A 15,904-nucleotide genomic window follows, 5' to 3' on the forward strand; every position below is an offset into this window, starting at 1 on the left:
TGAAAACAGATTAGAAAAAAGGAGTCTAAGAAATATGACTTTCATTTCTTCCTGAATGCAGTCAGGAAAGCATCACTTATTAACTTAATATTTACTTGAATGTCTGTGTTTTCCAGGCAAGAAGGACTCAGCCCAATATCTAACCACATGCAGCTCACAGTGACAAAACACACGTCACTGAAATGGAATGGGTGTTTCGGTAAAAGAAATACAAGTCCTATAGAAACTCATACTTAATCCAGTATCCAGCAATTTCTCCATGAGGACTGATGAGTGGATGTTACCTACAAGGAGACAGTACCAACAGGGACAATCTCTAACTGAGGGCTTAACACATGAACAAAGCCAAGGTACATGAATTTGGGACATAAAGTTCTGCATTACAGATGTGAGAATCAATTAGGAGTTCACCAGTTAAAGCATCTAATTTTTCTATAGTGTCCATTTACCAAACAGTTGACAATCAGTAGTACGGAAAATTTAAGTCTCAGAAAACAGAAAAATGAAACTGGATTACAGAGTCGAAGCTAAAGGGGTAGCTTCTGTAACTAGAGTCACTATAAGCTAGAGCAGTGTGGCTCTGTAGTCCAGGTGGAGAGAGCTGTGGAGAGAGCCACCCCAGAGCTCTTAGAAAGAGCGGTGTCAGAAGCTTCAGGAGACAGCACCCTCACACCGGCACAGCCGCACACACAAGATGCTGCACCACCAGCCACAAAAACAAAGCTGGCTCAGTTCCCGTCAGGCAGGGCAAACAGAGCTGGGGGACAGGGAGGTCACGATGTTAACCTTGCCCTAGGTGCCTCCAGCAGGTGCTTCAGATTTGTGAGTCATACCAGTGCCACTGGTGTGACACCACAGAAGCCAACTTCTCCCTTTGTTATGAAGAGATCTCCCACAAAAAGAGAAGGCTGTACAGGCTGAGCAGTGGACCATGTTCTTGCCTTTAATTTACACTGCTTCTAACTCAAGACTCAAGAATGAGGGACAGCACTGAGCTCTCTCAGATGTTTTTATGACTATAGATGAGGTCATCTGTACAACCCAGGCCCCAGTAAGAAAGAAGGTGGGTAAGGACTGTGAAGAGTGAGGAGAGGGGGAAAAAGGGGGCACAATAAGAAAGCAGGATATTCTGGGACACTGAACATTTTTAAAAGCATTTAAAATAAAAAGCTTCCTTTTTATTCAATAGGTAATACCTCAAGAAGAAAAATTCCCTTAAAAAATGCTCATCAGATAAAGGGGGTAGAGGAAAGACATACACATCGACATGTGGACAGGGAATGCTGCCTCCCAATCCCGGTTCTATAAGCATCAAGCAATTACCCATGGCATCTGCCCACCAATGGTGTGCCCTGAGGAAATTCAGGATGGAGGAAAAACAGGAAGCATTCTGTGCTTGAGATACTGGCCTGAGATAGTCAAGATGCCCATCTAAGGAATAATTTCAATGAGCCCAGACTCTTGCAACTTCCGATACACAGAAAAGCACTAAAAGCATTAGCTTTCAGTGTCAGTCTCTTCTTCGGGATTTAGTTGGGGACTAAACTCCTGTATATCCTGGCTCCTTCCTGACCTCGAGGACAGTACCTCAGAGCTGAGAGGCTGTCTCCTGGGCTCAATACTCAGTAAGACCTGCAAACAAAACTTAACTCACAACTTCAGGGCTGATGGTTTTTTTTCAGTCGACACATACTCAAATTATTTAGAGTCAGTTAAAAGTTAACAGTTGAATTATTTTTTTAATTCATTTTATTTTTGAAAATTAGTTCTTTTAAAAATCAAAAGCTTAGTTCTACACTGATAGTTACAGAACAAGTTTAATCCTTCATATCCCAATAAAATTCTGAGTCGTATGAAATGTTGCTGCATGTTTCTGTAGGTTAAAGAATCTGAGTGGGAACTACAGAAAAGGTGTTTACTTCTAATTCAATCAGTAAGTCAATCTCACATGTGGAAATGATAAATGAATTAAGTAATATGCAAACCATCATAACAATAAAAAAAATTTAAAAACTAGTTATTATTTCCCAAATGTCTATTTAGTGCCAGAACTATTTTAATCTTTCACAGAGGAAACTGATATTCAGAGGTTACATGATTGCCCAGAACCAATCAGCTAGTATATGACTATTAGTTTTTGAGGGCTGCTAAGTCACTTCAGTCGTGTCTGACTCTGTGCGACCCCATAGACGGCAGCCCACCAGGCTCCCCCGTCCCTGGGATTCTCCAGGCAAGAACACTGGAGTGGGTTGCCATTTCTTTCTCCAATGCATGAAAATGAAAAGTCAAAGTGAAGTCACTCAGTCGTGTCTAATTCTTAGCAACCCCATGGACTGCAGCCCACCAGGCTCCTCCATCCATGGGATTTTCCAGGCAAGAGTACTGGAGTGGGGTGCCATCGCCTTCTCCGATTTGAGGGCTAGTGAAGCAAATTACTGCAAACTAGGTGTCTTAGAACACGAGAAATTTCTTCTCTCACAGTTCTGGAGGCCAGAAGTCTGAATTCGAGGTGCCGGCAGGGCTATTCTCCCTCTGAGACCCTGGGGAGAAATGGTCCTTGCCTCCTGCCTGCTTCTGGCAATGGCCAGCATTCCTTGGTTTGCAGCTGCATCACACCACCTCCACCTCTGCTGCTACATATTCTCCCTGTGTCTTCTCTTCACATCATCTTCACTCTAGGCCTGTCTTTTCTTACAGGGACACCAGATGGATATACTGAACAGGAGCCCACCAGAATAACCTCATCTTGATTTCATTTGCAAAGACTCTATTTTCAAATAAAGTCACATTCAGGTACTCGGACTTAAGGTTTCAACATATCTTTCACAAGGACACAATTCAATCTGTAACAGTGATATAATCATATCTAACTCCAAAATCGCTGTTCTTTGTATAAGACTGCTCCTGCTCCTACTGTACAATCATTTGGAAACATGGAAGTCAATTTAAAAGACATTATGTTTTTAAAATAAAATTGGCACCACTCGTGAATATGCTGATGTTTTAAACAGTACCAGCAAATCTTCATAGTTTTCGTCTAAAATACAGATTCAAAACAACAACATGGTTATGGCAAGGTGCCTGTCATTTCAGGAACATCTTAACTTTCAGAGTTTGAAATAGCATTTTGTTATACTAAGTTTCACACACAAAGTTTTTACATCTGGCATTTAATGCATTTTTACAAACAAAAAAGTATATTCCAACATGAAGTTTTAGTTTACCCCTTAAAACAATTACTGAAGTATCAAGTTATAAAAACTGCCTAGGACAGAACTGATGAAAATGGCTTTGCTAATTATGCTTCAATCTATACAAGAGGGTAGATAAAAGGAACAGATAAGCAATCAGTATGAGTAAACTAGGGCTTTTATTTAAAGGAAATACAGGTCTTTTCTACATAAAACTTTGTTTTATACAGTCATATAACTGATACTCAAATATTAGTGGCTTTTATCTTTGTCTCCAGTGCTACTTTCTGACAATAACCTCGTGCGGCCTCATATCATATTTCATACATTATAATGTACACACTATACATTTATGTCCACCCTCAAGTCCCATTTTCATATTCCTAGATGTATCCCTTTGGTTGAATTTCTTCCTTATCATTGGAAACTCTTACCATCTCCATGGTATTTCAAATCCATGGTGAGCTCTTAAAAATTAAGCCAGATATTTGTGACTTGTTAATTTGGGGGGTTACACTTCACTAAAAATTTCAGTTAAAAAAAAAATAGTCATGGTTCATTGACTCCCATAACCTCACACCCAACAGTGGTCTTCTGATGCCTATAAATGGTACCACCACTGTCCCAAGCATCCAAACTCAAAATTTTGGCATCATCTTTAGAATTTATTTTAGATCTCTATTAGATTCCAGGAACTATCTCTATTAGATGCCAGGATGATAATATATAATGGAAAAATACATCATTCGTGTCATAAGAGAACTTCCATAATAATGGGATAGAAAGTTATGTTAATTAGTAATTTAAAAATATAATTCAATAATGTTACGACAGATTGTAAGCTAGTCCTTATGAAAGCTGAGAGAAGCATCCATTTATTCAATATATCAGGTGGGATAGGAATGAAATTTGAAAACTGTGGTAGAACAAGAAAAGGAAGGACATTTCAGGTTTATCTAGCAACATGCCACATTTCATAAACTGCAATAGTCATGACTAGAGCAAAGGGCAGGGGAGTGGTAGGAGATGAGGCCACAGAAAAAGAAAGTAGCCTATCATGAAGAAAATTACATTCCATGTTAAGGGTCTTGAACATTATCTTGAATGCTACAGGCAGACATAGAAGAAATGTTAAGCAAGAGATGAAATATTCAGACCAGTCTTTTAAATATTCAGACTAGCCTGCACGCTTCTGGCAATAACATGCAGCAAGACTGAAGAAGATGCCAACTAGAAAAATAAAATGCTATTACAATAACCCAGAAATATATGAAAAACATAAACTAAGAAAAAGGCAGTAGAGATAAGGGGGGAAAAGTTTCAAAAAATACAGAGAAAGTAAAATCTACAGAAGTTAGTGGCTAGAGATAAGATGATGACAAGTGAGACTTTCAGGGTTTCTGGCTTGAAACCCACATGGATGGTGACTCCATTCACTGCACGAGAGCTGCTTTTCATGTTGTTAACTCAGAGGTCAGCTTCCAGTTTTCCGCTCACATGAACTAGTAGCAGCAGCCCTGGGCGTAGTTATCACGTGCTCTACCTTGAAACTGGTTTGCAGACCACCACATTTCCCTTGTTTTTCTCTTATCTCACTAGCTGTTCCTTTTCTATCTCCTTTGCTAGTTCCTCATGGCTCTCTTTGGATGTTCTTCCTTTTCTAACTCTTATAACTTTATTCTATCTTATGTCTCTATATATCATCTACACTGATGAAACCTCAAAATACTTAACCCCAGTCTCAACCTTCTCCCTATTTAGTTGTCTTCTCATTATTTCCAATTTGGATGTTTAAAAGGCCATCTCACTGTAACGAGTGAAAAACAGAGAACTCTTTATTCAGCTTCTAACCTCCCAAACCCTGCTATCACACTAAAACTGTTTCTATGGTCTTCCCCATCTTGATAAATTGAAGCCAAGTCCCCCTAAAACCGTGTTCCCTGAGTTTACGATTAATCAATCTCTCTATCCGAAACTTTTCCCTTTCTTGTCCCCTCTGACCTCAAGCCTGTGCTAGCTGAATGCTAATCAACCAGAGTCAGATGACTAAAATCACAGTGGTTGTTGATAACATAATTGCTGTACTAAAACTGCTGTTATGGACATGTGATTAACACACCAACTCAGGCTGTTTCTCCGGGACAAGATGAGCTTACAGATGCCTGAGCCACAGATCACGGGGCCAGAACACTGTAAACCGGAGACATCCTGACCCTCAAAACTGCAAATAAAGAAACGTCAGAAGATGACCGTTAATCTCGGCCTCTTTGTTCTTTTCTTTAAGAAATGCCCCAACTCACAGACCAGGTTGGAGTGGCTTGTCCCCCACTCCCTTCCACGGCACTCTACAAATAAAGCCCTACATTTTGCTGCAAATACTTGCTGTCAGTTTCTGCAACCTGGCATACAAACCCATGCTTGGTTACAAAATTACAATTCCATCATTCCAATGCAGACCAAAATATCTTCAAGTTAGATTTGATTCTACAATTTATCTCACACACTACACATCCACCGGAGAAGGCAATAGCACCCCACTCCAATACTCTTGCCTGGAAAATCCCATGGATGGAGGAGCTTGGTAGGCTGCAGTTTAAGGGGTTGCCAAGAGTTGGACACGACTGAGTGACTTCCCTTTCACTTTTCAGTTTCATGCAATGGAGAAGGAATGGTAACCCACTCCAGTGTTCTTGCCTGGAGAATCCCAGGGACGGGGTAGCCTGGGGGCTGCCATCTATGGGGTCGCACAGGGGTCACACAGAGTCGGACACGACTGAAGTGACTTAGCAGCAGCAGCAGCTACACACCCACATGAGAAAATTTTTTTGGCTCTACTTTAATTATACATCCTAAATCTAACTGCTCTTCACTGCAACCATTCTACAGTGGACACCATCATCTTTTACCATCAAAAACCTAGTCTATCCACCACCTGCTGCTGCTAAGTCACTTCAGTCGTGTCCGACTCTGTGTGACCCCACAGACGGCAGCCCACCAGGCTCCCCTGTCCCTGGGATTCTCCAGGCAAGAACACTGGAGTGGGTTGCCATTTCCTTCTCCAATGAATGAAAGTGAAAAATGAAAGTGAAGTCGCTCAGTCGTGTCAGACTCTTAGTGACCCTGTGACCTCAGCCTACCAGGCTCCTCAGTCCATGGGATTTTCCAGGCAAGAGTACTGGAGTGGGGTGCCATTGCCTTCTCCAACCTAGCATCAGCTTATTTACCCTCACTCCAACTTTATACACCTTTTGACTTCCTGCTACTACAATTTTGCTCATATAAATCTGCTTTCTTGGAATGCATCCAACCTCCTCTTTAGAAGTGCTATTTATTCTTCAAGTTCCAGCTCAAAGCCCACCTGAAAGTTTTCCATGGTTACTGGAGACACGTAATCTTGTCTTTCTTTGGACCTCTAGGGCACATTCTATCTGTGCCACTCATCCAGCAATGCTTGCAGTTCCTTTTATGTGTATGCTTCATCTCCTCCAAAAGACTCTGTCAGGTTTCTAAGAAGGGCTCACTACTTGGAAGAAAAAAAAAAAGGAGGCCCTGTCCACAAGCTTTTTTCTGTTGTATACTATACCCAGAGCAGCACTTTACATATAGAAAATGCTCAATGCTGATTAAAACTCTTGATAAATTTAACTCAGTCTATGAGTTTTTAATCATCAAAACCCCACTATATCCTTCATAAGCTAAAATTCAAAGGTAGCCTGGCCTAACATCCAAACTGTAATAAAATCCACTGGATACAAAAACAAAGTTTGTGAATATGCGAGTGCATGTATCTCTTCAAAATACTGATTTCATTTTCTTTAAAACATACCTAGTGGGAGTGCTTCACTTTCACTTTTCACTTTCATGCGTTGGAGAACAAAATGGCAACCCACTCCAGTGTTCTTGCCTGGAGAATCCCAGGGATGGGGGAGCCTGGTGGGCTGCCGTTTATGGGGTCGCACAGAGTCGGACACGACTGAAGCGACTTAGCAGCAGCAGCAGCAGCAGTGGGAGTGCTAGATCTTATGCTAGTTCTGTATTTTAATTTTTTGAGCAACTAACATACTCTTATCCCTAATAGCTACACCAATTTACACTCCATTGTCCCTGTCCTTGTCCTCTATATCCTCACCAACACTTGTTATCACTTGTCTTTTTAATATGAGAGTAACTATAAGAAGTGATGGACCAACCCCACGTCCAAGGAGCTGTGGCTGCGCAGGCGCAGGAGGGCCTAGAGGAGCCATGAAATTAAAAGACGCTTACTCCTTGGAAGGAAAGTTATGACCAACCTAGATAGCATATTGAAAAGCAGAGACATTACTTTGCCAACAAAGGTTCGTCTAGTCAACGTTATGGTTTTTCCTGTGGTCATGTATGGATGTGAGAGTTGGACTGTGAAGAAGGCTGAGCGCTGAAGAATTGATGCTTTTGAACTGTGGTGTTGGAGAAGACTCTTGAGAGTCCTTTGGACTGCAAGGAGATCCAACCAGTCCATTCTGAAGGAGATCAGCCCTGGGATTTCTTTGGAAGGAATGATGCTGAAGCTGAAACTCCAGTACTTTGGCCACCTCATGCAAAGAGTTGACTCATTGGAAAAGACTCTGATGCTGGGAGGGATTGGGGGCAGGAGGAGAAGGGGACGACAGAGGATGAGATGGCTGGATGGCATCACAGACTCGATGGACGTGAGTCTGAGTGAACTCCAGGAGTTGGTGATGGACAGGAGGCCTGGCGTGCTGCGATTCATGGGGTCGCAAAGAGTCGGACATGACTGAGCGACTGATCTGATCTGATAGGAAGTGATGGACATGTTAATTAGCTTTATTATGGTGATCATTTCACAATGTATATCAATGTATATGTATCAATATATATAACTATATAAATATATAATTTATATAATCTATACAATTTTTGTCAATTGCAACCTCAATAAAATTAGGGAAGAAACAGCTTATACTTAAGGTAATAATCCATAACTTATCCTAGAAAGAAAGATGCTACGAGTAAGAGAGGAACTATAGTTCCCCTATTTTAAAAATTAATGCCTATTAAATGTCAAAAGCATAGAAGGCACAGTGCAGAATACAACAAGCTGGAGACCTGCCTAGCAGCTTAAATTCAAAACACAAAGAGCCAGAGGCAAAACAGAACAACAGATGGAGATGACTAGTTTAAGAGTTATCATATTTCTCAGCTCTGTTTTTGCTACCACTATAATTGTTCTCCTAAATCAAACTGACAATTCTTAGTAATTCTGAAACTGCATTCCATTCTTAAGAAAGCTGACTGGATTTCATGCAGTGGGAAAGGAGGACTTTGAAGGACATGCCATTTGTACCCTGTATAAGAGCTGGAGAACTTCCATTTTCGAATGTAAGTCTGACTTAAAAGGAAATCAATGTAAGACTTAAACAGGTCACTCAACAAAATGCTGAGTAATAAGGTAAACCATTCTAAGTATTAATTAGATTAAATTTAAAAACAACATTTTAAGTACCCTTCGAACTAATGATTTCATACTAAAGAATTCATCTTTAAAAGATAAAAATTAAAAAATAAGAAATAAATAAAAGAAATTAGTTGTCCTTTCTAGAGGCTCTAATGAAGACAAAAGGTAACTGAAGTAAAAACTTCAAAAGCAATTTTATTTAGTTGCTTAAACTTTATCTGTAAAAAGACATGGACAATAATATTACCTGTACCAAGATCAATGGTAAATTCAACTAAGGTATTCTACATTTATTTATACAAAGAATGTAGAATACAAGCAATAATCAGTAATCACTACACCTACCTTGAAAGATTATTGAGGATTAGAATGTATAAATTAAACACTGCTATTTTTGTAACAAATGTTAAATTTGCCAGTATGTTTCTTTAAAACTCCAAGTCAAGGACAGGAAGTTCTTTTCTGTAAAGGGTCAGAAAGTAAATATTTTAGGCTTTGCAAACTAAGAGGTAAATTTGAGGATATTATATAGGTTCTTATATAACAGATTTTAATTGATGGAGTTCAAAATATAATAACAAATGTGTACAATTTTTTGGTGACCCACGTCTACAAGTAAGAATAAAATTATTTTGGGGAGATAACATTTCATATTATTGGAGTTCAAGGTTAGTGTCCTCTATCATCAAACTCAATTGCAAATGTCCATCTGTAAAACCATTCTCAGTTCCTGGGCTTCACAAAAATGGTTTGGCTAGCCGTATTTACTTTTTTTTTTAAATATAAATGTATTTATTTTAATTGGAGGCTAATTTCTTTACAATATTGTATTGGTTTTGCCATACATCAACATGAATCCACCATGGGTGTGCACGTGTTCCCCATCCTGAACCCCCCACCATCCTCCCTCCCCGTACCATTGCCCTAAATGCTAAAGTTACAAGAGAAACAAATAACAGGAACGCTAAAAATCTCTTCATTTCCAAGAGTCAACTTCTAACCAACTGCAATTCATTTGTCTACTAAAATCTTTATAATTCTTAACATGAACTATCTAAATTTTAACAATCATGTCTACAAAGCAACTTATTCTTCTTTGACTCTTAGCTATGGGCTAAGTATAAACAAAGAATACTAAATACAGAAGATCCTTTTGAAATCCTTAAATCTAAGAATCTAAGTTGTTGTTTAGTTGCTAAGTCGTGTCCAGCTCTTTTGTGACCCTGTGGACAGTAGCCTGCCAGACTCCTCTGTACATGGGATTTCCCAGGCAAGAATACTGGAGTGGGTTCCCATTTCCTTCTCCAAGGGATCTTTCTGACCCAGGGATCAAATCCCAGTCTCCTGCATTAGCAGGTGGATTCTTTACCACCAAGTCACCTGGAAAGCCCCAAGAATTCAAATTACACAAGCATAAAATCAAAAGATAAAAATCTATTTTTGTCAGAAACTAAGGAAACAGAAAATAACCAGAATTACAGAGTTGAGGGTGATAAATGAAACAATAATAAGGTGAAGAGGAAGAGAATTAGGGTTTCTCAATCAAGCATGTTTGCATGGGGGTGGGAGTGCTAATCCACTAAAATTTGAAATGCAAATGTAGGTTGAACACAACACTTTGACAATATTAATTCTGAAGTAAATATTTAGTTCTAAATTTATGCTATCACTCCAAATAATGTCCTCATTTGATTCTAACCATTAATTTACAACTATATAACTTTAAACTGATAAACGTATGAAACTGCAAAAGTTAAGAATACTTTCTATCAGGGATAGAAGGGGCTTCTCTGAAAGCTCAGTTGGTAAAGAATCTGTCTGCTATGCAGGAGACCCCAGTTCTATTCCTAGATCGGAAAGATCCCCTGGAGAAGGGGTAGGCTACCCACTCCAGTATTCTTGGGCTTCCTTTGTGGCTCAGATGGTAAAGAATTCACCTGCAATGAGGGAGACCTGGGTTTGATCCCTGGGTTGGGAAGATCCCCTGGAGAAGGGAAAGGCTACCCACTCTAGTATTCTGGCCTAGAGAATACCATGGGGGTCACAAAGAGTCAGACAGGACTGAGCGACTTTCACTTTCTTTTTCAGGTTAGCACTATTAAATTAACATCTCTGCCTCAAAAACAAGGACCATCAACTAGAAAAATATTATCTTTATGGTATTAATAGAGAGATGTTCCTGACTCTTACAACTGCCACATTAAATACTTATTCCTTCCTGCTAATAATAAATGAAGATATTAAATCTTAGTTTTAATGAGGTATTAAATATTTAAAATATTTTCTTATGACTGAAAAAATTAACAACTTTAGTTTTCTAAAAATTTTATCTCATTAGATAATAGAAAATCTAAAACCCAGCTAAACAAGATATATAAACCTAATGAGAGGAGATAATCTATTTCTAAATACCTTTTTTAGGGGACTCCAACATGCTTTACAAGAGTAGTAACTTTTTGTATAATCCTCCCAGGAAAAAGATGAAGACCCATTGATTTTTATACCTAAAATGTCTGGATTTCTGATCTTAGCAGTTTAAGCGATATTACAAAAGCATTCTGACTGGACGAGTCTCCTTTGGCCTAGTAATTTGATAGAATACATCAATGCAAGTCCTTCAGTTCAGTTCAATCCGACTCTTTGCAAGCCCATGAACCGCAGCACGCCAGGCCTCCCTGTCCATCACCAACTCCCAGAGTCCACCCAAACCCATGTCCATTGAGTTGGTGATACCATGCAGCCACCTCATCCTCTGTCATTCCCTTCTCCTGCCCTCAATCTTTTCCAGCATCAGGGTCTTTTCAAATGAGTCAGCTCTCCACATCAGATGGCCAAAGTATTGGAGTTTCAGCTTCAGCATCAGTCCTTCCATTGAATATTCAGGTCTGATCTCCTTTAGGATGGACTAGTTGGATCTCCTTGCAGTCCAAGGGACTCTCAAGAGTCTTCTCCAACACCACAGTTCAAAAGCATCAATTCTTCGGCGCTCCACTTTCTTTATTGTCCAACTCTCACATGCATACATGACCACTGGAAAAACCATAGCCTTGACTAGACGGACCTTTGTTGACAAAGTAATGTCTCTGCTTTTGAATATGCTGTCTAGGTTGGTCATAACTTTCCTTCCAAGGAATAAGCGTCTTTTAATTTCATGGCTGCAGTCACCATCTGCAGTGATTTTACAGACCAGAAATATAAACTCAGCTACTGTTTCCACTGTTTCCCCATTTATTTGCAATGAAGTGATGGGACCAGATGCCATGATCTTTGTTTTCTGAATGTTGAGCTTTAAGCCAACTTTTTCACTCTCCACTTTCACTTTCATCAAAAGGCTTTTTAGTTCCTCTTCACTTTCTGCCATAAGGGTGGTGTCATCTGCATATCTGAGGTTATTGATATTTCTCCCGGCAATCTTGATTCCAGCTTGTGCTTCTTCCAGCCCAGCGTTTCTCATGATGTACTCTGCATAGAAGTTAAATAAACAGGGTGACAATATACAGCCTTGACACACTCCTTTTCCTACTTAGAACCAGTCTGTTGTTCCATGTCCAATTCTAACTGTTGCTTCCCGACCTGCATACAGGTTTCTCAAGAGGTAGGTCAGGTGGTCTGGTATTCCCATCTCTTTCAGAATTTTCCACAGTTTATTGTGATCCACACAGTCAAAGGCTTTGGCATAGTCAATAAAAAAGAAATAGATGTTTTTCTGGAACTCTCTTGCTTTTTCGATGATCCAGCAGATGTTGGCAATTTGATCTCTTGTTCCTCTGCCTTTTCTAAAACCAGCTTGAACATCTGGAAGTTCATGGTTCAAGTACTGCTGAAGCCTGGCTTGGAGAATTTTGAGCATTACTTTACCAGCGTGTGAGATGAGTGTAATAATTAAAGTCCTTAAAATTTTCAAAAATGAGAAAATAAGCTAAAGAGATATAAGCAACGTGTAGTATGGAAGTGAATCTTGCCAAGAACTTCTTACATATTTATTTTTAATAACCCTCAACTTTAAACTAGTGACTCACAAAGGGTGAGGAGCAGTCAGAAACAAGTATGTGTGCTTTGGGGAAGTTCCCCAGGTTCTTCTAGTAACTCCAGGCTCAATTCAGAACCAATTCTCTACATAATCAACAAATTTTTTAAAAATTTATTTGCACAATTGTATCTGAGCACTGGTACAAAATTCCTAATCATTCCTAATTCTCATCTCCTCTAGTTTCAAAGGTGATACAACTTGAATATGCAGCATTTTTCTTAAAATCACATTAAGTTGGAAGTCACACAATATTAAAGTTGAACAAGGCCTCTAAGGGATCATCTAGTCTGAATCTTTCAGCTCTTCAAGTGAAATGAAAACTGAGACTCAAAAATATGCCTAAGAGCACAAACTAGGGAGTAGAAGCTGGACTCTAATGCCTTGACTCAACTTCAGTGCCCTTCTAACTAGATCCAGCTACATCAGACTCTTCAGACAACTTGAAATCAGAATTACATACATGAGAATTATTTAAGAACTTTCCATTTCATCAACTAGTGTGAAGAACTTTATTTCAGAATCCAAAAGTTTTAAAGAAAGTTAACATTTACCTTCATAGTAAATATTGACAGAAATTGAGTTCTGATAATTTAGTAAATACTCATCATATAAATTCCAAACTACTGCTGCTTTCATCTTAATATCCACTAAAAACATAGATATAAGGATCCCAGTGCAGTGTAAAAGCATAAGACTGAAAATCAAGACATCCAAGTTTGGTTTCTGTCTCAATTTTACAATGCTTTTCTAGCTTACTAGCAAATACCAACCCCTCTGACTCCATTTCTCATCTCCTGATTAGTGGACATCACAATATAGTAACTAGTGTATAAATGTAGTGCCAGGAATATTATCTATCTTGTTTCTAAATCTCACAGTTCACAAAAATAGGCATTATTTACCTATTTTACAAGTGAGGAAACTGAGGCTTAGGGAGATTATGTTTTCCAACAAACTGAGCCAGTTAATAGCTGAGCTGGAATTTAAACCCAGCTCTGCCTGACTCCTGCCTAGAGCCCATGGCCCTTGTATTACACCACTGTGCTCACATCCTGGTATGTGTGTCCTAATAATTAGGTTTAGGGCGTCCGTGGCGACTCAGACGGTAAAAGAATCCGCCTGCGATGAGGGACACCTGGGTTCGATCCCTGGGTTGGGAAGATCCCCTGGAGGAGGGCATGGCAACCCACTCCAGTGTTCTTGCCTGGAGAATCTCCATGAACAGAGGAGTCTGGCCGGCTACAATCCATGGGGTCTCAAAGAGTCAGACCTGACTGAGAGACTATGCACAACACAGCACAGCACAATACAGTTGGGAGAACACTAAGTACTACTACATCTGAAGGACTACTAGGAGATAAAAATGATAAAACAGAGCATTAGACTGAAAAAATATACTGTGATACTTTATTATTAACTGAAAATGAACTTTCAGTAAAAGATTTTAAAACTATGCCATACACTCTTATTACTAACACAGAAATGCACACCTTGTACAACTAAAAATATAATGATTGTGCTTTTACAGGTAACACTGTTAATTAAATTGGAAAGTATGCCTATTCCTGCCATTGAAATAAAGTTGTTTTGAAAGCCCTATTAAATTGCATCCATAAATTTTAAAGTATTTAGTAAAATTAAAAAGGGAAAAAAATGACATAACTGATAGAAAAAAAGTGAGAGAATTTTGTACCCGTTCCTCCCCTTTCAAAGAGAGAAAAAATACCCTCAGATAATCAAGAAAAGAGGATGAGCAGATGTTTAATACTGGACATCTACACAAAGTATTTACATTCTGTACCAACCTATGTTCACCACTGCAGATTGTATGCAGATACTATATTACGATGATGGTTTCTCTGACAGAAGTCAAGATGTTTCCCCAAGTTTCTCTATCATGCCTTATAACAGTAACACGTTCAGGAGATAATTCACAAATTACTCTCCGTGTGTGGTCACAGACTTTTTTTTTTTTTTTCAGTTTAAAATCTGGCGGGGTGGGGAGGGTTGAGAGGGGACGAGGGCGAATGTAGGGCATGATTATTAATCAATGTAACCTAAAAGTAAAACCGGAATTGGAGCTTCGTTACCTTCAACGGGTAATACGCCCTGTAAGTAAAAGCATCTGTGAGTTCAACGTGAAAAGTACTGTACACACTTCGGTCACACGTCCTAATACGTGATCTGCCACATGGCAACTTCTTTACATAAAAATCATCACTGCCTCTCTGACCCTGGGTCCTTTCCCCAACAACGGCCAAGGTGTTGATATCCGTGACCCGGGATAATCCCCACAGATAAGTGACACTCTGACCGTGACAACTCTCCTGGAGTTTGATCTCCATATAACTTCTTTCCACTTCTCCTTTTCTTTTCTTTTCCTTTTTTAACCTCCGCCCATCAAAGGGGCGTTCTTACCCTGACCCACACTGTGCATTACAAAGAGTCATTCCCTAACTGGATAAACAGCGAAAGAAAGCGCCGGCAAAACTGCAAATTCAGAAAAACCCGTAGGAAAAGAAAGAGGAAACTGAGGAAGACAGAAGGTGGGGAAGGGCAGGACCCGCCTGACCCCCGAGACCCCAGGAAGGAGGGACCCCGCTCCCCGGCGGCGCCAACGCGCACGGCCGTCGCCTCCCCTCCGCTCACCTCGATCTCGCGGATGTTGTTGGAGGTGACGAAGATGCCGATGCCAATGGGGATGAAGATGAGGCCGATGATGAAGAAGGTGGGCAGCACCGTGCCAGCCGTCAGGATGGGCTGCCAAGCCGGCAGCCGTTGCTGTTTGAAGGCCGTGTTATCTGGTCTCCGGGTCTTAGCGGTGCCCCCGGGAGGACACGGGGGCCCGCCGTCCACTTCATCCTTCGCGTTATAGTTCATCGCCATCGACCCCCCGGGCGCGGCTCCGAGACGCGCAGGTGGACGGCCCAGGGCACCCGCCTGCTGACCCTGACAGAAGACGCGCAGGCGCCGCCGCCGCCGCCGCTGTTGCCGCTGTAAAGGCGGAAGGGGCGGGACACCCTTCCGCAGACAGCCGCCGACCGGAAGCGAGAGTCGGTGGGGGACGCCAGAGGGAGGGAGAGAGGAAGGAGGGAGAAGACTGAGGGACAAGGGGAGGGGGAAAGGGAGGAGGATGGAAGGGGGAGGGAAAAGGCGGACGCACCTTGATCATCTGTCCTGTGACGACAAAGTGAAGGCTTCTATCCCCAGAGCGTGAAGCTACGTCGGCGC

At 40.6% G+C, this 15,904-nt stretch overlaps 1 protein-coding gene across 1 annotated transcript in view; it reads right to left on the bottom strand.

The window, feature by feature from the left end:
* Window positions 1–15,661, bottom strand: part of TMEM30A (transmembrane protein 30A) — a 43,603-nt gene extending 27,942 nt beyond the window's left edge. Inside the window, exon 1 of the mRNA NM_001075223.1 lies at window positions 15,323–15,661. Within this exon, the coding sequence (NP_001068691.1) occupies window positions 15,323–15,559 (237 nt within the window). The 5' untranslated portion in view covers window positions 15,560–15,661. The remainder of the gene's footprint in view (window positions 1–15,322) is intronic.
* Window positions 15,662–15,904: the final 243 nt, after the last annotated feature.

The sequence above is a fragment of the Bos taurus genome, chromosome 9 (genome assembly GCF_002263795.3).
Source record: "Bos taurus isolate L1 Dominette 01449 registration number 42190680 breed Hereford chromosome 9, ARS-UCD2.0, whole genome shotgun sequence".
NCBI lineage: Eukaryota > Metazoa > Chordata > Mammalia > Artiodactyla > Bovidae > Bos > Bos taurus.